The 22926-nt window shown below is 41.0% G+C and overlaps 4 protein-coding genes and 1 long non-coding RNA gene across 8 annotated transcripts; 3 read left to right on the forward strand and 2 right to left on the reverse strand.

Annotated features, from left to right (window-relative positions):
• Window positions 1-753: 753 nt before the first annotated feature.
• Window positions 754-6356, reverse strand: LOC116915773 (protein gustavus). Of its 2 annotated transcripts, none has more exons than XM_032920898.2 (8): window positions 5367-6356; window positions 3086-3227; window positions 2716-3022; window positions 2442-2636; window positions 2015-2213; window positions 1553-1944; window positions 1258-1416; window positions 754-1168 (listed from the first exon to the last, which is right to left on the reverse strand). In XM_032920898.2, the coding sequence occupies exons 1-8, from the start codon at window positions 5375-5377 to the stop codon at window positions 1032-1034; spliced, it is 1542 nt and encodes a 513-aa protein (XP_032776789.2). In that variant the 5' UTR covers window positions 5378-6356; the 3' UTR covers window positions 754-1031. The 2 variants fall into 2 exon arrangements, with proteins under 2 accessions (XP_032776789.2, XP_032776790.2); XM_032920899.2 differs by having other exon boundaries at window positions 3086-3224; window positions 5367-6355.
• LOC123470079 lies at window positions 3223-4157 on the forward strand. The gene is made up of 2 exons (XR_006643558.1): window positions 3223-3580; window positions 3654-4157. It is a non-coding gene; the product is annotated as an uncharacterized LOC123470079 (long non-coding RNA).
• Window positions 6357-10376: 4020 nt separating the features above from the next.
• On the forward strand, window positions 10377-11971 carry LOC116915779. 2 transcript variants are annotated; one of them, XM_032920904.2, is made up of 4 exons: window positions 10377-11056; window positions 11134-11205; window positions 11303-11461; window positions 11554-11971. In XM_032920904.2, exons 1-4 carry the CDS (start codon window positions 10952-10954, stop codon window positions 11719-11721), a joined length of 504 nt encoding a protein of 167 aa, XP_032776795.1. In that variant the 5' UTR covers window positions 10377-10951; the 3' UTR covers window positions 11722-11971. The 2 variants fall into 2 exon arrangements, with proteins under 2 accessions (XP_032776795.1, XP_032776796.1); XM_032920905.2 differs by having other exon boundaries at window positions 10462-11056; window positions 11131-11205.
• A 231-nt stretch (window positions 11972-12202) lies between these two features.
• LOC116915771 (tRNA-dihydrouridine(47) synthase [NAD(P)(+)]-like) lies at window positions 12203-15095 on the reverse strand. 2 transcript variants are annotated; one of them, XM_045169686.1, is made up of 9 exons: window positions 14800-15095; window positions 14700-14760; window positions 13914-14628; window positions 13659-13853; window positions 13476-13592; window positions 13070-13406; window positions 12881-12988; window positions 12737-12780; window positions 12203-12669 (listed from the first exon to the last, which is right to left on the reverse strand). In XM_045169686.1, exons 1-9 carry the CDS (start codon window positions 14864-14866, stop codon window positions 12415-12417), a joined length of 1899 nt encoding a protein of 632 aa, XP_045025621.1. In that variant the 5' UTR covers window positions 14867-15095; the 3' UTR covers window positions 12203-12414. The 2 variants fall into 2 exon arrangements, with proteins under 2 accessions (XP_045025621.1, XP_032776786.2); XM_032920895.2 differs by having other exon boundaries at window positions 14700-15095.
• Window positions 15096-15245: 150 nt separating this feature from the next.
• LOC116915778 (UPF0047 protein YjbQ) lies at window positions 15246-20471 on the forward strand. Its single transcript, XM_045169688.1, has 5 exons — window positions 15246-15947; window positions 16014-16068; window positions 16133-16172; window positions 16268-16309; window positions 16809-20471. Exons 1-5 carry the CDS (start codon window positions 15752-15754, stop codon window positions 17064-17066), a joined length of 591 nt encoding a protein of 196 aa, XP_045025623.1. The 5' UTR covers window positions 15246-15751; the 3' UTR covers window positions 17067-20471.
• Window positions 20472-22926: the final 2455 nt, after the last annotated feature.

Below are 22926 nucleotides of genomic sequence, written 5' to 3' on the forward strand. Positions count from 1 at the left end.
ACACGAGAGTTATGAAAAGGAAAATCGCATTTTCGATTATTACTCGCTGCTTTATCAGGTTTCGTAATGTAAAAAAAAAAAAACAAAAAAAAAACTAGTAAAAACAGAATGAGGAAATAGGGAGGAGATTGTTCACACGGTCGTTTTTTTTTAAGGGAAAGACGTACAATACACACACTTACAGGCACACATGCATACAATAAAAAATGTTTCTTTTCCTTCTTTTTTTCCTGCGAGCCGTCCGAATTACACAAAATTTGGCATGCCGCATAACACACAGACAACGTTGTCAATTTGAATTTTCACGTCAAAACCTAAACGAATCTTTCTGGGAACAAGAAAAAAAAAAACTTTTGGTCTCGCAAACATCCACACAGACTTACACATACGTAAACAGTATCTTAAAAAAAAAAAAAAAATCAAAAAAAGTTAAAATGAAAAATGAAACGGAAAAAAAATGGACTTATAGAAACAAAAAGGGGTTGAAAACTGTAGTTCTTTTTTTGAGCTCCCGGGTCCTAAATATTTCCCACCCCCACACAAATTCAAAGCAAAATCATTCCAAAACGTTTCACACATAAAGAGTTTGACGGAAGTGTATAAAGAGGTGGGGGTTGAAAAAATAAAAAAACAAAAGGGAACCGACACATAATAAAAAAAGGAAAACAGGAGGGCAGACAATATTTTCATATCCACGGGGGTTGGGTGTGTATGATCAGAATGATGATGATGGTCAAATTTTGTTTTGTTTTGTTTGTTTTTTTCTTCTTCGTTTCTAAAAACAAGATTTTGGTGAAGAGTTTCCTTTCATTTTCTGTTGTCTTTCAGGATCTATATTCCTCTGATGTGTCAAGTGAGATTGGAAATCGTCGGCCATTTCAAGAGCTCATAAAAAAAATCTTTTTCTGTACTCTTGGATGGGCCCCTTTTTTTTTCTTTTCATAAAAAAATGTGTTTATCTCTATTTTTTGTTTTCAAAGTTGATGAACTTTTTTTTTTTTTTTCCATTTTCATTTCTGCGCTAAGACGGATCATCGCCGGTGTTGGTAGAGCAGGTAGCTCTTGAGAGCCGGTGGTAAATTGAGCTCGTCTAGCCTCTCAAGTCGCTGTTTTCCCACTGTTTGGCGCACTACCCGCCTACATAAGTCCGTCAACGTCAATGGTTCGGCTGCAAAATTTTGAAAATAAAATTAAATGGTGGACATTTTAAAATTAATAGTACATATAAACAAATAAATAAAAGAAAGCAAAACTCACGATCGAGTCCTCCAATGTATTTCATGGTGATTTCACAATGCCCCCAGACGGCGCTGACGATCGGATAAAGTTTCTTGCCTTTAAGACCTCGGAAGGCCACGCCCAAGTACTGCCCATCCACAACAAAGGCCAATGTTCCCTCATCCATGTCCAAAACGACTATTTTTTTGTTTTTTTTTTGTTTTGCATATTGATTTTAGAAGGATAAAATAACAAGAGAGAAAGTTGGTTATCACGTACAATAAAAAAAAAACTATAATAAAATATTATCGTTTTAGCTATTAAAGATGCGTACCGTAAAACGAATCTGGGACGGTGAAATTTTCATCCGACTTGAGGATGGCCGGGTACGTGGTGCCAGCTTGATTTTTCGAGTCGTGATAAAGTTTGTTGCGGCCAAGGTCCCAGCCCCATGACTGGTCATTGCTGCCCACCAAACTCTGATAGCCGACAGAGTGGAGCGGTGCTGTAAGGGTAGCGACACCGACAACTGCGTGAGTGCCGCGCTGGCGAGTTGACCAATTGAGCTCCCAGACGTGGAGGCCGCGGGTAAAACCGACACGGCCGCGGATGCAATCTGTACTCTGAGCTACTGGATGTCGATGGAACGTCAATGGATCCTCCTCCTTGACAAAAATGTTGAGAGACCGATCGTCTGCGTTCCATGCATGTTTCAATTCCACTTCCCTGGATTTTGGGTGGGAAAAAAGAAATGAGTTTCATGACATAATGTTTGGACAGTATGTGAATCAAGTACCTGGAAGTTGGTGGCATGTCGAGCAGTGCCTCGAGCCGCGAAGGTTTTGTAAAATCGTGTGGCATTTCATGCCGAGAATTGGATGGTTTAGCTCCGCCCAGCGACGAGTGACTGCCTTCCCGACCGCTGAGACCTTTAACACCGCCAGAAACCTTCTGACCCATTGTCATCCCACGCGTCACACGACGCCTGTCCACACCTGCAATTAACATTAAACATAATTCATTTACATTCCCTTTTGATCAAGACTTGCATCAACATTTAGTTTTTGTTTTTGCATTTTAAGGAAGACAAGAAATGAAGCCGAAAACAAGAAAGAGGAGGAAAAAAAAAGAAAAAAGAAAACAAGAAGTTGAGGTCAGCTGAAGTCGTCAACCGTACCAGAAAAAAACAAAAACAAAACAAAATCCTATCAAATTATTCTTACCCGTAGGCAATGATGAGGCTCTGGTGACAGCGGCCAAGGCCAATCTGACGTTCTGCTGTTGTTGCTGTTGATGGTGTTGTTGTTGTTGTTGCTGCTGCTGCTGTTGTGGTAATGGTGGTGGCGGTAATTGCTGAACCAAAGGTATGCCCGTTTTGCTGGCAGCCCTCTCGCTGGGGTTAGTCAAGTAAACGACACCTGCAAAAATGTTGCGCAATTTGTTTTGATGACAACGTGCGTGCCCAACAGAGACAAATAGGAGGACGTGATAAGATACCGGTATGAGAAGGGTGGAGTTGCTCAAGCTGATAATGGTGCAGCACCTGCTGCGCACGGGATCGCGTCCATGGACGCAGAGTTAAATTGGCGACCTGCTGCTGCTGCTGTTGTTGTTGGATTTGCAGCAGCTGTTGATTGCGTCGCTGTCGGTGGCTGCGCAAATAAATACGATGCTCCGTTTCAGCTGCGGATGCAGCGGCTGCTACTGCGGCTGCTGCTGCGGCGGCTGGAGCACTACTTTGAATATTCGACGTTGACAGCGGATTACCTGCGCAGCTCAAGCAAGGCTGCTTACTGCACGTCGCCTATAAGAAATGATTTTTTTTTATTAAATTAAATCAATCAAACTTTTTCAAAGTGTTTAATACCTGGCAACTTCTCGTCCAAGTTATAGACACCCCAGTAGAGGCGGTTGAACTGGCCGAATTGTTGCTACTAGCCGTGCTAGCAGCACTTGCGCTTGCGCTCTGCTGGCCGAGGATTCCGCCCGAGCGATTACTGCGATACCTACTAGTTTGCAATGCAAACGAAAAACAAAACAAATGAAACAAAAAACAAGGGAAATATAATTTTTTTTTTTTTTTTATATTCTTATTCATGACAACATATTCATATTCTTATTTTTCTCTCTCTCTCTCCCCAATTTCCAAATGGCGAACCCCTTTCGTTTTTATGACCATCATCTGCTCCAAACTTGTTCCGGCTGGAACAACCGGATGCGCCCAAGTTTCCCCACCAAAAACTTCCAACGTCAAAACAACACGGGTCAAAAAAAAGGAGAAGGGGAACTCTACTAAGGCTTGACTATCCTACATTGAAAATCCATTTGAACACGTAACAAGACTCCTCGTTCCTCACAACCGGTAAAATAAAAACAACACACACAACAGAAAGATAAGATTAAAACCCATTTTTCTTTTTATAAAATAAAATAAGGTTTATCTCTGTGCCCAGCTGCTTTTTATTTACCCATGAGTTCCAAAAAGAGAGGGGAGAAGGAACCGGCGGATGAAGAAGCCCTTTGGCTTTTGCTTTTTTTTTTTTTCTTAACGTGAGGCAGAACGTATTCACGCTCTCCAAAATAACCCTGTAAGGCTAGGGGCCTGGATATTTATATACATATGAAGAAAAAAAAAAAAAAACAAGTTTCCCGGTTATGTATTTATTTTTTTTCCTTGTGACCTCTTTATAAAACTTTTTCTTTTTCCACCAGATCATTTTGCTTCTCTTTTTTTCCCCTTCTTTCCCAAACCTTTAAGGTCCACCACCGAATTTCTCTGTCCTCTTCTGCTGTGTGTGAATGTTTCTCTCCCTCAACAACTCGTGGGTTCTCCGCAATGCTGGAACACAACAAAAAAACTTTGCCCAACCACCAACACACAACATCGGGACAAAGAGACGATAGTGCCCGAGGGAGGGAGTCTGTTGGCTACTCAAAAAGAAAAAAACCTCTCTTTTACTCACTCTCCAGGTCTTTCTATTTTTTTTTTTTTTTTGTAAACGTGTTATCTCGCATGATATTTCCTCCATTGCGTACCAACCCAACCGATATTCTTCCTCTCTCTCATATCCCACCCTTCGTTTTTTTTTTATCTCCTTCGGGTGGGGGTGGGGTAGTGTTCGTGAGCCACAGCACGGGCCTTCCGTTGCCTGTGTGTAATATGTCGTCGTGTGTTGGCCCTTTAAACTCCACCACGGGTCGAAAAATACACCCCGAATCAAGCCGAAAACACAGCTGGCCTTTCTTTTTTGTACATTTTTTTTTTCCTTTCTTTCTCTCTTTTTTTTACGTGTTATGTGCTCTTCATCATCATCACCACCACCCAGGGCTGAGCAGCTGCACCAGGTTTAAGCAGCTGTTTTCAGATGGGGGAGGATAGGGAGGGGGCTCTGTCGGTCAAACTTTTTTTTTTAAATATCATCACCAGATTCTTCATTACGATAAAAAAAAATCTGACAAAAAAACAAGGCAATTGGGAAAAAAAAAAAACCTTTTCCATTCAAGTTTAAAATGCTGGTAAAATGGAGGATGGACAAGCATCCAATTTCTTTCTCAATTTTCGCATGTGCGCAGGGACGGGTATTTAATTAGAATATAGGGAGGAGGGGAGGTCATTGGATTCGGGCAAGATTTTTCCTAAGAGAGGGGATGAAAATATTTTCTAGTTGTACAACCTCCCCCCTATCCTTCACGCTATAAGCTCTCCCTCGCCCCTCTGTCTGGGAAGCATTGAGAAGTGCGCTGCGTGCGCCATATCGATTGAGAAAACGGAAAATAAGTATGGTGGAAGAGGAAGTGGCGTAGGGGGAGGGAGGAAAATGTGTGTGTGTGTGTGTGTCTAGGGCTAAAATAGGGAAAATGAGTGTGTACATGGAGTCGACTCCGGGAGTCGGCTCTGCACACACACACACACACACACACACACACAAAAGTCGATGGCGAATCAATACTTGATCGCGCGGACACACACACACACACAGGACGAAGGGTAGTAAAGAAAAAATAAAACTTTTCTCTCTCTCTCCTTTACACACAGCCATCTTGCAGGATTCTTGCAGCCAACTTCCGCTCCAACGCTCAAACAAGACGAAGCCACACAAGAGAGGCACCACTAGAAAAAAGAAAGAAATTGTGGCCTGTCTGCTTACCTCGTCTCCATTGTTTGTTCCCCTGAGCGGAAATGATTACACAACGGCACATACACACACGACACAAAGAAACGTCAACGTTTCACGAAGTTATCTGATATATTTTTCAGTAAAGTATATCTCTATCTCGGAAGGAGATACCACACACACACACACACACACACACACTTGTGTAACTGCTAAGCTGATTTTCGCTCATAAAACAAAACAAAAAAACCAACTCTACGACTCTATTCCCATCGAATGCACTTGACGACGAGAAAGAGAGAGAGAGAGAGGCCGACACGGTCAGAGCTGGTTTCCACTAGAATGGTTTTCAAAAAAAAAAAAAAAAAGTTAAGAGAATTGGGGGAAAAAAAATCTTTTCTCTTTCGAATTTACACTAGAAAGCGCCGTTTGCTTTTTTGTTGTTGTTGTTTCTTCTGTCGTTTTCACTTTCCATGAATTTTAGAGTGTAAAAAAGGTCACTTTCTAACTCTCTTTGGCTCTCCCGAAACGTACAGGCAGCCAACCGTACCGACAACTTGGCGGGTTGCAAACAATCGTCCAAAACGGACTACCAACTGAACACCAACTATTACTACTTTTCTTTCTCTCTCTCTCTCCCTCTCTTTCTGCCTATCCTAGATCGGAATCAGAGGCCACCAACACCACCACAGCACACTGACGTCCGTACGGAAACATCACCATGGAGACCACAATAGGAAACAAGTTTTCCAGGCAGAACACAGAGTAGCTCCTGCACTGCTGTCCTTGACACGATCGTTTCTAAGCTTCCCCGAGTGGAATAAAATTTCGACGCAGGAAAAATATAGAATTTTTCGTTTTCTATTTTTCTCCCTGTTTCTGTCCGTCGAAACAAGATCCAACAACCCTCAAGGCAGGTTGGCAGCCGACTGGCTGTTTTCAGTGGAAATGGCCGCCCCTACACCCGAACGCCCCTCACGGTCTCTCCCTTTTCCAACTCTCTCTCTCTCTCTTCCCCTACGGGAACTATTACACCCAACTGCACCTCCCACCTCCTGTTTTTCCCCTGCCTTTCCGTCGAAAACCCATTTTTGTACAAGTTTTCTTTGATAAATTTCTGTAACAAAATAAAAATGAATAAAAACTAAAATACGAAAATGCCTTCGACCGATAGATGGTGCGTCCATCGGTTCATTTAAATGGCTAGACTCTAAAAATTTATTAAAAGGGTCTTTTCTCCCTCTTGTTTCGAACGAGACAAAGTCCTCCCCCATTGATTCAGACCTTTAGGGTGGATGGGGAACGCAAGGGTAGTAAGCTCGTGCTTGTGCTGATGACGACGATCGATCGTGTCGTCACACAATGCGAGGTTTTGGGTGGGGTATGTTAAAACTCGAGCGGATCGAACTAAGATGGAACGATAACATACAAGGGGGTGCACAGTCACATGGACGTCGACTCGGGTAGCTGTGGATTGTGGATCAATAAAAGCGTCGGTAGGAGAGCAGTCACAACGATGACAGTGCACAGTAAAGAAAACCCCTTTCTTCCCAAAAAATTCTGTAACCTATAATTTTTCTCCGCTAAAAACAAAACATCCAACTTGAATTCATCACTCATTTTTGTAAAACTGTACAAAGGTTTGCTCATTCAAGAAAACGGCCCATACTCCGGATGTTCCCGTCTAAGATGTCGCACGAAACAGAGCAGTTACGAAACGCGAGATGTAAGGCCGACAACCACATTTTTTTTTTATGTTGGCCTCCCAACACCTTTTCTCTATCAGCTGTCAGGCCATTTAAAAGAAAAAGTCGACATTATTATTGTTATAAAAAAAGCTAAAATGCTTTTTCCTCGATATTTAATACCCCTTACTCCCACCCTCTTTCTCTCTCACGAGGGGTGAAAACAAAAATGTCGGGACCCGGAGTATGGTGTTTGTGTGTGTTACATAGCCTCGAGCTAGGATCAATATGCTGCTGTAGCTCACACACACACACACAAGTGCAATGGTCTCACGGAGAGTTTCGGTGGGGGCGCATATCTATTTTGTGCGGGGGGTAAGGAATCGAAGAAGAATAACAAAGACATTTTAACAGAAAAAAAAAACGCCCTACAACTAATATTTAAATTTTTATGGTATTATACGTATTTTATTCATACACACACAAAAAGAGAGTAGCTAGAATATCTACCTGATGTCGAAGAGACTAAACACGAAATCAAAAAACCTGAATACAGAAACATTTTTTTTCTATCGCAACAAAAGCAACTCAAAATTCCGAAAGCTAACAATTTTTGCTACTCTCGGTTCTTTTTAATCTCGAAAAGCAAGTTCGTGTGTGTTTTGTTTTTTAAATATTATTATTAAGGAAAAAAGAATCCGGTTTTAGGGATTCCTTTTTAATGTGTCTCCAAAGTTTGTTTTTTTCTTTCTTTCCTTTTCAGTGATTGGCATTTCGTTTTCAAAACCGAAAAAAAAAGGAATAAATATGTACGAACAAAAGAAATAGGTGTTTGTTTCAAACGTTGACCCCAGGAGTAGTTATCTTTTTCAACAGCGCTGTTGATTTAGCTGTCGACAGAAGAAGAAAGAATTTGTTTGAGAGAAGGGAAAAAAAAAGTTTGTTTTCAGTTTCAAAAAAGCAAAACTGGAGCAGATTTGACAAAGCAGTCAGTCGAAAACCCCCACCTCACAATGGTGAAACATGTGTGTGTACTGATGGTACAAAGAGGAGGTACGAGGCCAGCAGATGTGTCACGTTTTTGTTTTGTTTAGAGAAGAAATGGGGGCGAATGACCCTCAAAGGCTAAGTCCAAGCAGTAGCCTTCACGCTCACTAGATGGCCATAGGCACCAGCCTTCAAAAATAAGAAAACCCCAAAACAACCATGAAACTCCGACTCTAATGCAATCATCATAGAAAAGAGAGAAGGAGGGGAGGAGGATGAGGGGAAAATGCCGGGAACGGCCACAAAGGGGAAAACAACCGGTAAATATCATCGCCTTTATAACCAAATCCGACAATTGGTGGGTAATGATTAAAGAAAAGTCTAATGCGCCAAAAACGGTCAAAATCGCCATCGAAATTGGAAACAAAAACAGGCATTCACCAGTTTTGTCTAATACCAGTTTTGAATTTAATTGATGAAGGACGAGAACAACAACCGTCAAGGTTACTGTGTGATCGCTAGAGAGGAAATGAAAAGTGAAATATAAAACAACTTGAGAACTGAATTTGAGAATCGACTCCCCAAGTTTGTACTCTGCTCGAGTGCTCTTGGAATCTAAAAAAGCGAAAAATGAGAGGAAAACGAAAAAAAAAAGGCCACGAAAACTTCCAAAAAACCCTGAGGCACCTTTCAACCAATAAACCAACATGGCTGCTGCTGCTTCGCCGAGTTTTCGAAGTGTATGTGTGTGTGGGGAGTTTATGTCGAAAGCCACCAACTCTCTTGTGATTTCCTATTTTTGAATGCACTGACACACACACCCAAAATTTCCACTGCCAACACCAAAATCATTTTCCATCCAAACGTTTCAAGACGTTGTCTCGACCGGAACAAGTCACAACAACATAATGGCATGCTTTCCAAACATATTTCAATGCTCTTAGCAAATGATTTTCACAATCCTCTCTGAGGAATGTTTTGCGTAATAAAGAACAATAAGGATAAGTTAAAAAGAGATCATAATTATACCAAACAAAGGCCTTCCACGTCAAAACACACGGTCGAAACACAAGGTGATAGGAAGGCCAAATCCAGAAGAATGCCAAAATTGCTGGAACCAGAGACAGCAGCTGGCTTTATCGACACTTTTTTTCCGTAAAAAAAGGGGAACAAATAAAGATATCTAGAAACACAACACACGTTCGTAGTTCGTCGTGTGGGGCGTTCAATGTACACTCACACAGCACACCAATAACACAAGGGCCACCACGAAAATGCACACAACACAACTAGAAGGCAGCGTCCGAACTTGTCGTCATCGACAGCACGACAAACCAATACTTCTTAAAACAACAACATGATTTGAGTCGGTCATATTTGGTGAACTTACCTCAAGGGCGGAGTGAAGTCCTCTACTTTTTATTCCGTCTCCTTCCTCCTCCAACTAACCAGGGACACACCAGCACTGTAGTGAATGTTGCTGACTGGCCCCAGCAAAAATTCTCTTTCGACCATGAACACACTCATACACACAAGAGGAAAGCAAAGATGGGAGGAGGGAAGCTTTGTCGTAAACGCCATCTGTCGGCCGTTAGGGTAACGTCACATTCAATACTTTTTCGCGGCTTTTTTCGGTAACGTGCTCAGGCGAACTAACTCAGACAGCGCGAACACGCCAACGAGTAATACAAAATTCTACTGGAAGCGACGCACACTGTGCAACCATGTGATAGTCAGTCCGAAACTCCTTACTGATCACGTTTACAAATGCCAATATTGAAACAAACTGTTCAGGTTGTGGCTTGTGTGTCATACGTCACGGTTATCACCTCGTGAGGAAAAAAACCGATACATTTGGATGCTGAAGAGATGTCAAGGGAACGTGATCAGGTTGTTGTCATCGTTATCGTGAGTAACAACCGATACAGGTTTAGATAAGTTTGGAAATTGGGGGATGTCAACAGGGTTTTCCCCATCTTGTGAAGAACTTTAAAGTTTTCCTTAATTATCACGTTATTGGGCCAGGAAATTCCTTCTGCACCTGCATTCACATTCATTTTAAATATTTATTCTAGTTACAGGGATTAGGCGAACGAGAATGAACTGGAAAGATTACCACGACGGCTTAATGTAACTGTCAGTTGCCGTAAAATGTCACTAGGCCTATCCAGAGTTAATCAGATTTACAACGCTTTTGCCTCATCTGTGATAACAACTTTCTTTCTTATATGTGTGGGTTGTTTTTTGTTTACACAATGGCATGAGCAGTGTTAAAATAAAATGTTATCGATAAAAATAAGCTTCGAATAGCCTGGTTTTAACCCGATCTAGTTCGATTTTGGGACATGATTAAGTTTACTGAAGACTAGACGAAAAACAGGTGCAACGGTCACGGTATTGAGTACAGCTGTTGGGACGCCATTACGTAATGCAACGATGAACTTCTAATCGTGGCGGAAAAGTTAAACGCGGATGTATGGTGATCAAACACATTTGACGTCACGAGATTCTTGACTTAATCCGGCAATTAAGTACTTGATTTCACATTTCCGGTTGGGATTAAAAACGAAGAGTTTAAGACGTAAGGTCTAAACTACGAAAGTCCACTCAATTGAACTGGATGGCAATCACGTGGACAACAGGCTGAAAGTCTAATTTCCGAAATCGGTGGTGTTGTCAGTAGTGATGGCGGACAGATGAGATATTAGATAAATAATCAACCTACACGAAGTTTCCAGTTTCTCCCCCTGGCTGCCCCACCCACTAGTTTGTCGAGCAAAATTGCAGCTTGCCCACACGCACATAAGTTGAGAGATCGTGAATACTAGCGTTGGAAATTCCCACTGCACTCGTTCAAACAATGACGGAAAACTCGGGCGTCACACTGGAGCAGCAGGGTATATATGGTTGGATTCGTTTCTAAAAGGCAGAGGATAGTTGAAACAAATGTCAGTGGTAGTCATGGCTTCAACCGTTCCCAAAATCGCCTTTGTCTCCTTTTTTATTTTCGTCCAGTGGATTTATCGTCCCACCGATGCCTTCCCGTTTCGGGTAAGTGACATAGCATACTCTTCATGAGTCCCCTAAAACAAACAAACTCTTATTCATTTCAAAATATGTTTTAGAAGAACGAAGCGCACGGAGAAAACGCCATTCGCAATTGGCGACCGTCTTCGACGAGAGATCGTGAATCGTTGCCGGTACTTTCTGATTTTTTAAATCCTCTCCATCGCAGATTACCTAACAAAATCGTTGTCGTGTTCCCTTTTTTTTTTACATTCGGGGGAATCATCACAGGACTATCAGCCGCTCTGTCAGTCAATCAATCACAGGGTAGACCTACAGAAGGATTCAGACGAACCCGAATACGAATTTCGACCGCCGTTTTACCATTCGATCGAGTGCAAACACACTGCCGACAAGCTTCATCACCGCGGGCATCACGATGGCTCACAGGTATTCCTAGCGCTCATGCAGATGCTCACTTGACTTTGAATTAAAAGTTTCCACTGCAAATCATTAAGATATTAAAATTGAATCATTTACAGATGTGCCTAAAATCAGGTTTGGCTTGCGTCCAACGCACCAAAACGATTCAAATAGCCAAAAGAAAAATAGGGACAACTTGTTGGACTTTATTTACCAAGGAAGTTCATTCTGGGTGCGAGTGCATGTGGCCTGTTCATTCCAACGGCGATTCCAAACACTTCACCTGAGTCGACCTACATGGATCTATTCACGGCTATTCGTCAAATGCGTTCTACGTTGGTCTCGGATCACGTCGATCTGGTGTCCAGTATTCCGAATCATCCGCTCATTGTTTCGTTTTCCTTTTTAATTGTTCTAATTTGTCCATGTCTTTTTGCTTCGGTCTTCGAAAGTTTCACGGAACTCAGCTAAAAAACTGTGCAAACATTCGCGATCTCAAGTGCTCTTTTGAGTTAAATAAATGAATTTTATGACTTATGTGCTCACCTTCTTAGCTTAGTCTAGAAGGATTTCGAAAAACAGTGAAGTCGGATCACCATACGACACGGCGGACAATAGATAAGGATTTTGGAAATAACGCGTATTAGGTTTCCTTGATATAAAAGTGCCGTCAAGGCCAAGAAGGTTGCAATTTAAAAACGGGACATCTCGTGCAATCTGCCGGTAGAAAAAAACCATCTAAAGGCTATCACTCCATACGTCAGTTGGTTCTTTTTGCCTTTTTTATTATTATTATTATTTTATTGGTGTCACTTATGAGACTTATGGAAGGATTTAGATAATGCTCATGGTTGCGGTGACGTGCAACAAGATGGTTGAAATCCGGTAATGGCTGGTACTGGCTGGTTTTTTATTGCTCGTTAGTACTTGCCTCGACTAGCAATAATGCGTTCGAATGGATACCGAATGTCCATGTTTGCTCACTTCCATGAATTGGCTTTATGTTTGGGCAGGAACTGGAACCCGTCGGGTGCGGGCCCAAGGAACATTTCGCAAATGCGAACCCAATCACCGGCATTGGGCGAGCCAAGAAGCGTTTCGAGGTCGTCACGGCCTCGAAAAGGAGGCGGACGTAAATTCATTTTCTGAGGTGGTCTTTCAAGTAAACCAACGGGTACATAACGATGGGCAAATGACTGCCACTCAAGAAGGAAACGGCGCGTTCTCTCGACACCCTATGCCAAGTAATTAAAGCGCTAGAATAGTCGTAATACATATTTTTCATAAGTTATTTGTAATTACCTGTGAATCGGATCCCCAATGTTCAAGTCCATAATTGCAAAAATCTGTTATTTAAGGAATGAAATCAAATTGAAAATCAATGAAATACAGAACCGTGGTGGTAATAACTCCTAAACGAACGATTTAAAAAAGTATTACGTGTACCTTTCATATACTGAAATCGTTCGCTAGAACTAATGTCCCAATGTCTTCGCTCCTTGATCTCAGTAAAAATCCATGGTTTGATCAACGCCCCACGAGCAATCATTACACCTATACGAAGAATGCATCGTCAAGCATCAATGGACATTATAGGGAGATAATGTAGAGGGGTCTTATCAAGTGACTCGTTACCTGCAACGCCGCTCTGTTCAACTACCCTTTCGTAATCTTCGTATGACATCAAGTCCCCGTTTCCAAATATGGGCATCGGATCAGCTGCTTTGACGCAACTGCGAATGTAATCCCAATCTGCCAGACGAGTGTAGCGTTGCTCACGGGACCGACCGTGTACGGTCACCATAGAGACACCCCAATCTCGACATTTTTCCACTAATTGATGAGCGAACGGATGGTCTGTATAAACACCCATACGCATTTTTACAGTAAAAGGAATTTTAAGTAGTTGCGACATGGTTTTTATAGAGGATTCCAATGGTCCACGTCTACGCATTAGACCACTGCCTGCACCCTGTTTGTCAAGGAAATATGTAAATAAATTTTTTATTCACCAAAAAACGAAGGGTCGTTGCTAAGGTACCTTTTGGTAAACCATGTCAATTGGACAGCCAAGATTGAGGTCAATAAAATCGACTTCGGTGTTCTCTTCGAGCAGTTGGGTACACTTACCAAGAATATAGGGATTTGCGCCACAGATCTAATAAAGCAATAATTTACAATTGAAAATTAAGCAAGGAAATAAAAATGTCAAACAAAAGAGTACCTGAACTCCAAAAAGGTCCTCCGACTTGTGTTTGCGCACTAAGGCCCATTCTTGATGCCCACCTCCGACCAGAGACTCTGCCATGGCCATTTCGCCACAAGTAATATCAGCTCCAAGCTTTTTACATAATCTTCTAAAAGGTAAATTTCCGACCGTAGTTAGAGGCGCCAGGTACAACTTACCCTTCCAGTCAATCTATTTGGAATGCTCAGTGTAACTGATGTTGCCATTAATTGGATAATATATATTTAATACCTTTTTCTTCTCATCAGGTTTCAAACTGATAATATCTTCATCAGTAATAGGCCCTATTTCTACTTTTGTTTTCTTAGCAGCTGGCTCTTCATGAACAAGTTCTGTTTCTGCTTCGTCAACTGTTCCCTTTACATTTTTGCTGACTTCATCCTTACATTGGTTCTTATTGTTCTTTTTTACAATGTTCTCTGCTTTTTTAAAGTTGTATGTTTTCTTCCTCAGAGACTTTTGGAGATCCTTTGATAAGAAATTATAGTACTCTGAACCAGGAGAGATTGGATTAGGGTTCTTTTTGTTTCTTCCTTCAGGTGTTACATGTTCTTCACCAAAAAGACAGCTTATGCCCCTAGAACATCTACCATTATTTTGGTAATTAGGGCATCCTCCAGGTAGTACATCAGGCTTTCTTTCCTTCATATACTCTATCACATCATGCCTGTAGCGGCAATTGGGATTGTAAGGGCAAGCTGATGGCTCTTCATCTACAGCCACATCTACTAAGGATGGACATATCCTTTCACTAATATCAAATCTCATTGGAGGTGGACGATTTTTGTTCTGGCCCTTTAATTTCACTGACATAGATTTCAAATCTCCTTTCTGGATTGAGTCAGCTACATTTTCATTTGACTTTTCTGAGCCATCAATCAATACACGATCCTTTTCAGACAGTAATTCTGTACACAATACTCTTTCCCTGATGCTCAATAAGTACCTGCAAGTATGTTTAAGATCATTGTCAGATAAAGAATTGCTTAATTTGGACCACTGTAAATTTATTCATACTCTTTTTTAATTCCAAGCTCATTTGGATCCATTTCCTTTTGTTTCTTGACTTCAAGCTCATTTGGATCCATTTCCTTTTGTTTCTTGACTTCAAGCTCATTTTTATCAATTTCATTTGCTTTTTTTATTGGAAGATCACCTTCTGCTTGATTGCTTTCCTTTTCCATCTGAATTTCTGTTTCTTTACTTATTCTTCGGATTAGAAAGAAGTCAATTATTTCAGTAGAATTTAACTTCACAAACCCAATACAAGAACCACGTGTAACACGGGAAACTGTAGTGTGTTAACGGGAAAACAGCATGTCACAAAATAACTGCGGAAGTACTGAAAATGAAAAACCTCGCGGTCTGTGCTAAACAGAATCGTTAGAAGAAGGTTGGAGGCTTGCAGCCATGCAGCTGTACGCCTGTACCAGTGTACCGTCAGGGCGGGAATTAGCTGCCATGGTTGCTAAGCTCATAATCATCTTTTATCACATTTGTAAAATAAATTTGTGCTAATCAGAATAAATTATTAAAAGTTTGTTTGCTCCTTGCGTAACGCCACAGAATTTTTAAACAACATATAAAATGAGAAGTGAATTAATCGAAAATCCTTTTCTCGTCCAGAAGGAGCCATCTAGCCGCAGTAATGTTGAATCGGGTGAACTGTCGTGAGCAGAGCCAGAACTGGGAAGCAAAAGTGTAGTAATGGCGGTGTAATACTAAATTTCGTGGAAGTATTTGAGATTGTAGTAGTAAATATCCCGTAAATAGGAAAATGAATTGGATCATTTTTTGCTGGAAAAGGAATAAAGGGTGATCGACATTTATGATGCCTACATCTTTCGATTACCCAATGAAGAAAGATGCCATTCATACGTGTAAAATGTTTACCGAGTGACTGCTGGACCCATCAACGTTCTGTGAGCGCCTTAACCGACGTTGGCAAGTGAGATTAGGTAGTGAAGGAAATTTAAGGGATTTTAATACAATCCTATGATGAATGTGTTGGACAAAGTGGTGTGCCTGAAACTAAACTGACGTAGAAGCCATACAAGACTGCTTTTCAAATGAGCTGTGAACTCAATACTGGTGGTGGACCCGGATCCAGCCGTAGTTCCAGTGGTATCCAAATTGGCTCTGCTTGGTTTCAGAGAAGGATCAACCTCAGGCCTCAGCATCGTGGGGTCCACCTAGTCACAGAAGAGGTTCTGCGACTTATACCTGAAATCTCACAGTTTTCTGTTGGACTTGCTCACTTTCAAAGTATATTTTTACACATGTTTGACCAGTACACAAGCAATATTTATTGATTGTTTTTCCCCCTTTCAGTACTCCATACGTCAGCTAGTTTAGCATTGAATGAAAGTTGGGATCCAGATGTCCGGTAAACCTCATCACTGTGTCATTTATGATTTCATCACTTATTAATAATTTTTATGGTTTTCAAGGGATGATATGGAAATGATGTTAAATCGAATCATCCCTGAGGTGAGCAAATTTCAAAAATTTTCCTTTTCATTCAAAAACTTATAAGAAACATCTTTTTCTTTTATTTAATTCTATATTTTTCTTCTTGTGAGCAGGGCTTGCCGTATAGACACTCGTGCGAAGGCCCGGACGATATGGTGGGTACTTTATTCGTCTCGTCTGATTAGTTAGAAAGTTGAACTTGAATTTTTTTCTCAATGTCAAATTTGGTGTGGCTTGAAGACTAGATTAGTTTCCATATTCAGATTATTAGAGTATACAGAGATGTAGAGTTTAGCGGCTTTTCGTAGAATCACCGTAACTCAATGTGTTTTTTCTTTCTGTTTTATGTTGCCTTTCTACCGCCTCTCCTCACTGCCCTTTTTCTTTTCATTCTGTTTCCTTGTTTTATTTTTTATTTATTTATTATTATTTTTGTTTGTTTTTTTCGAATCCTTTTTTAACTTTACGATCGTTAAAAACTCCATCACTCCACCCCTTTCCCCACTGTCACGCGCGGATATCTCCTCGACCGGAATTCCGGCGGATTGTCATCGGCCTTTTTGTCAACGTCCATCCATCCACACGCCCTATAACGATCGCGGCAAACAATCAACACGTGACGATGATGACAATGCGGATATTGGATGACATCAGCCCGCCCATGTCAAAGCTTGCTTCCTGGGATCGTCGTTGACATTGCCGATTAGCGACGGCCGTTTGGCGCTGGGCACTTGGCAGGGCATTTGGTTGTGCGAACATCGAAACCAGGCCGGTTCGCGAAAGTTGATGGTCACCTTGCAGGGATGTCTCCGACCCGACGACCGTCACCTGGGCTCCTCTGGCGGAATGCGAAACTCGCGTAGTCCAGCTCATCCAGGCGCGGATTCACCACTGGCCTCTACATCTAGCTAACCTTCTCTGGCTTAAAAAACAAACAAAACAAAACCAAAAAAAAACCCCAAAAAACTATGATGATCCACACGCAGCATTCGCCTATCCATTCCTCTCTCTATATATTTTTTCTTCTGTATTTTCCCCCTTTTTTTTTTTTTCCTTTTCTTATTTTTTCTCTTTTCTTTATTTCATTCTTTCTTTCTTCTCGGTCTCCAAATTAAAAGTTCGTACACTGGAATTCCCGATTTGGCCCGCTCTTTCTCCCTTTTCTTTATCTCTCGTCCAGTTCTTTTCGCATCCTGCGTGCTCTTGTCTACCGACTTCGACAGGTTGACGAGGTCTTTTTTTCCTTCTCCTTTTTCGTTTCGTCCATTCTCTCCACGTCAACACACACTCAGTTCGATAAAAGTGGGATTCCGGAAGGAGTTGGGATTCACCAGACAGTGAAATGGGAGGGTAAAGAGTTGCTCTTACGATTTACTGTTTTAAAACAAACGAAAAAGTAGCCAATACTTGAGAGCCGCTGGACGGAATATTCTCTCCACTGCCTTCTGAAGCAAAAAAGGCAGTCGAATGCAACATCCCCCCCCCCCCTTCCAAAGTCCTTCCGCCATCCTTTGTTTTCTATTCGGTTTTGTTCTCCCCTTTTGATTTGCCGGGTTGGCTATTGCTCGTCACTATGCAGCGTTTCCCTTCGAGTGTAGGAGAGATCTTGGGTTTCCGTCAGAGAAGATTTCGAATAGAATTAAGATAAAATATTAACGGAAACACACACACACACACACTTCCGAAGCAACACGAAATCACAGTTATGAGTAAAACTCACTGAAACACATGGTATAGGTTTAAAAGACCTTGGTAGTACATAAGTAAAAAGTAAAAAATAATGTATTAATCGGGGTGGGGTTCCGTTGAGCTGTAGAAAAGAATAATTTTTGCTCCCATTTCTGTATTTTGTTATCGTAGTGGCGTGTGTGTGCGCTCCACTTTCCACCAAGTCCATTAGCATCATCCGTAGAATGAATGGTGGCGTTTTTTTTTTTTTTTTTTTATTCTTCTTTGTTTTATTTTTTTTTGTACCCTTCCCACCACATTACCTATTACTGCAATTCCCATCCGCTCCATTCCCGTTTCATCGTGACATCCTCCTTTTCCCCACAATCATTTTTGCTCACTTGCAATAACTTTCAACTCCCCACTTAACTTCTTTCCCCGCGGTCTTACGGGTTCGTTCACACACACACACACACACACAAAACGGGATGGTGACTTCATTTTTCATTCCACGTCATTGCGAAATATTTTCCGACCTTTTCCTTCGCCAGCCATTGATCCTCCTCACTCGAGTGCTCTCCTATCAATTTAGTCCCGTTTTCTTTTCTTATCAACCTGTCCATTATTTTGCAGGGGGTGGAGGGTATGCACGTTTTGGCGACCCACAGCGATTTTTGTTTTGTTTCAATTGCAGATCTTAGGACTTAGTTCTGTCATCTGATGATTATCTCCTTTCCCTAATTATTATTTTTCGTTTTATTTATAGTAATCAATTTCTTGATGCCCAACCGATTATTTTGCCTAGAAATCCTCTTCCTCCTCACTCGTGTGTTATTGTATGGCTCGGTAGCTACCCGCCTCTCTCAACCGAGGTTGAGAGTTTTAAGAAACACATTAAATGATGACGAAACGAGAAGGTAGTGAACTCTGCAAAAAAAAAAAATTGTAATAAAAGAGGAATGTCTCGTTATAGTCTTAGTTGAAACGTAGAGACACAAAAAGAGCCATAGAGAGTCTATGAAGAAGTCGTGCTCTTCGTGTGTGTGTGTGTCTGTGTGTGTCTGTGTTACGTGTGTAGAGAATCAGACAGAAGGAGTTTAAAGATTTTTTTGGTTGTCTTTATATTTTTTTTTTTTTTTTACGTTTTGTTGAAATATTTTGTGTAGAAATAGTTTTCTTCGTCTTTGAACTGTGTGTGTCAGACGGTTTAGAAGAAATTGTAAAAGAATTGATCCCTGTTTGAATTGTGTTCACGATTTGCAGTTCTGTTTTGGGTTTTGTATTCAGAATTAGATATTTCGATTTGGATGGAAGTGGCAGATTGAGACATACACACCCCACATCATCGTTAGTGGCTGTCGATAGTGTAAACGAATTCGAATGATGTTTATGTTGACCTTCTTTTTTCCTCCCTATGTAATAATAATACTAGTTTCTTCCTCTTTTTTGTGGGGATTGTTGAATTGCTCCTTCTAGCTCCATACCCACCCGCCTCCTGGTCCCTACTCTCTCTCTCTCGCTCTATCTATCTCTATCTCTCTTTATTCATCTATTTTGTCCACCCACAATAAACATAAAGCCCTCCTATTTGGCGTTTGTGATGCATTATTATTAATAGACGCTGCCGTTGCGGTTGCCGTCTGCTGATGTTTTTATTCTAATATTATCAAAATAGATGCAAACATTCTCAATTCATTATTATTAGGAATCGATAAGGAAAATATCGACCGGCCACAGTTGACTTTTCATAGCGCCAGTGGTGTCGTCGGTGTCATCGTCATACTTTTATGATTGTTATAATTCTTCTTTTTCATCGTCATTCATTTCTGTTTCATTTTTACCACGAGTTGTTCATCTTTTTTATCGGAGGGAAGCATAAGCCTTTCGTCCTTTCGTTTCCCTTAGCAGCTCGTGTCTCTCAATTGGCTGTTGCATTTCTTTTTTTCCTTTTTTTTCCTATTTCCTTATTGTAAAAAATTTTTTTTACACCATATAGTCACGCATTATACTGCGACACTTACCAAAAAAAAAAAAAAAAACGAAATTCTTTCAATCATCACTTTGTTCTTATCTCTCATTTATGATTGGCTTCCTTTCGTGTCGTTGCTTCTCTCGGTGGTCCTGAAATTCACACACACACACACTCTTGTTTTGTTTTCTCTTCTTCTACACGAGTTGAACCATCAATAATGACAGCAAGCGACAAGAAAAAGTTAAAAATCCCGCATTTAAATGTGTTTCATTTCCCAGTTGTGCTGGCGGGTTACGCGCAATCGTTTGAATAATTACTGGGAGAAATAATGACGAAAACCAACAGTATAAAGATAATAATAAAATTTCCATGAGTTTAGACGAGACACCCCCATTTTTTTTTTCGATTATTTGTTGTTGTTGTCTTGAGCTATCGTCAATAATGTTGTCTCCCGAGGATGACGTAAAGCACCTGTTTGAGGTTGTGGGAGGTATTGGGTGGGCCGTTTGTTTGATTGTTTGTTGATTTTTTCTTGCTCTTTTTGGATCTCCAATCGCTGCCATTCCTTTAAAAATGAGGAGGCAAAACTTAATCATTCCCTTTTGTCTCTTTTTATTCATTGACTGCCAGGCGCGAAAGAAAACATTGATGAGAATAAAATTTGGGATAAATCTCAATGCCACTTCTTTTCTGAGTTTCTCTTTTATTTGTGTGTTACTTTTTTCTGTTCATTTCGGGAGAAAAACAAAATGCTGTTTGTCTGAACGATTGTGTCACCTTTTGTTTTCGTGCATAAAACGAAAAGGCAAAATCACCCAAGAACTTCATTTTCCTCTTAACCTCACCCTAGAAAGAAAAGAAGAAAGCAAGTAGAAAGGGAAATTAAATTGAATTTGCCGTGCTGACTGTTCTGCATACTTTTGTTCGCCCTCGATCGATCCATACTTTCTTTTTCTTATTTTTCACCACGAGTTATCACAAATCAACTTTGGGTACGTATATACGCAACGCAGTCTTTGGGCTTCCCGTGTGTTGGTCTCTTAAAAAACCACATTTTATTTTATTTTTTTTCGGTTTCCAACAATTACGCGCACACACTGAAGCTAACATTTAAACTAATCGCCGAGATTATTTATTGTTTCTAATGTTTTGCTATACGTGTCATTAAACATTTTTGGTCGCAAAGCGGAAACCCCGTTTTGAAATCCCGCATTGCCATTTCCAAGATTCCGCTTGCTAGGGAGTGTTTTTCGTTTGATTGTGTTCCCTTATTTTTCTTTTTCTTCCATCCTCGCTGAGCACTAGTCGTCCATCATGCGCGGATTTCGCCCCCCTCCGCCGCTCCTTCTGGCAATAAGAGTTGGACTGGGAGAGAGCCTATTATCGATCCACAATATACTAGTTCCTCTTACCGCATCATGGATTTTCTTATGTCTGACTGTCCACGACTTTCTTTCCCTCGTCATCGACGGACTAACAAACTTATCTATATATAACGTCCTTCTTATGCGTAAGACATCCATTAGGGCATGATTGGGGCAGAAGAAATCAGATTGCTCACGGCTAATCCGTTCATTCAAAAGTAGTGAAACGTGTACAGAAAATAAGAAAGTCACTGTTGCCGTACATTATGTAAGTTCCAACGGCAGTACGTGTATCGAACGAGGTGGACAATGCGGATAAATGTCTAGGGGTCTTGTCCTATATACAGTCAAGCAACAACACGAAGGAAATGCGGAAGAAAAAGTCATTTAGTAGCTGTCATCCATTCGAATCGATATGAAGTCTGGTCGGATATGCGGCAAATTGAAGAAAAGGACCTTTTTTTTTTGCCCTCCTCAGTGTTAACTTTTGGGCTCTTTCTTTATATTGATGGTAGCAGTATTACTGATCCGTTCGACGGAAGATCTTGGACAGCAGCAGTTTTCGCTCGACAGCCTTTTATATCCTCCTCTTTTTGTCATCGACCTTCGTAGCGCCCTGCTTTACGAGTATACATCAGTGTTTACAGCGAGAGAAGTGCTGACGAGGAAAAACAAAAATCCAGTCATCATCAACTGGCGTGGGCGTTGGATCAATTAACGCTCGTCTTCCGCAATTCTCCCTGTTATTTTTGCCATGTCGATCCAGGAATATCGTTGAAATGTCACACAATATATCTACGGGGATATAAGAGCATCAGACGACGCAGAATATTACAACCCCCCTCCGCATAGTCAAATTGCTGTATTATAGCTATAGTATGTGCCATATACAATAGCCGGCATAATAAATGAAAAATGGGAGACGGGCAGACAGACAAAGAAGGAAAGGGGGAGACAGCTCCACATTACAAATGACTCGACATGCACACAACAGCGGGGGCATATAGATCGAGTGTAGCAACACTATAGGGTATATATAACAGAGAGAAAGAGAAGCTATTGAATCATGCGATTCCCAGATGCGGCTAGTACAGCCTTCATACTGCTGGCGTAGTATAAAGCTCGCTATGTATACGAGGCAGGCCCGCCAATGGTTGGGACAGCAACAAACTTGCGGAAATATACGGAATCGAGTGAAGCGCTCAAGCCAGCAGCTGGCGTGAGCGGGTGAGCTCAGAGAGAAATGCACTCCGCACGCAGCGCATTGATTTTCTCTAGTCGACATCGGCAGGGATATGCAAGACCCCTCCGCCCATTTTCTATTCGCAAAAAGGAAGAAAGAAGAAGAAAAAAGAAATAGTAACAATAACGCATAGAATAACAAAATAAAAAGGAATAAATATTTCGTCCAGACTGCTGTGCGATATGTAGCACAAAGATTTCAGCTGTCTGTTCAGCCGCTCTTCACTTGCTGTTACACGCTGTACAAATACATCCGTTAACGTATTTTTTCAGTTGGCACAGCTTGCCGACCTGCGATGATTGGATTTTCTCCTTCTGTTTACACTTCATAATTCCCCCCTTTTTTTTAAATACATGATGCTATAGTTTTAGATTTGGGTATGATTGACTTGCACCAAGAGGCAATTAAACTTTTGTAACTATTGTACGCATTTTATGTAGCGGCTAAATTATAGACAAGCATTATTCCGTAATAGTTTATTTATTGAAGTAGGATTTTAACTTTATAACTCGTTTTTTTTTTTGC

This window comes from Daphnia magna, linkage group LG2, assembly GCF_020631705.1.
Source record: "Daphnia magna isolate NIES linkage group LG2, ASM2063170v1.1, whole genome shotgun sequence".
Classification (NCBI taxonomy): domain Eukaryota; kingdom Metazoa; phylum Arthropoda; class Branchiopoda; order Diplostraca; family Daphniidae; genus Daphnia; species Daphnia magna.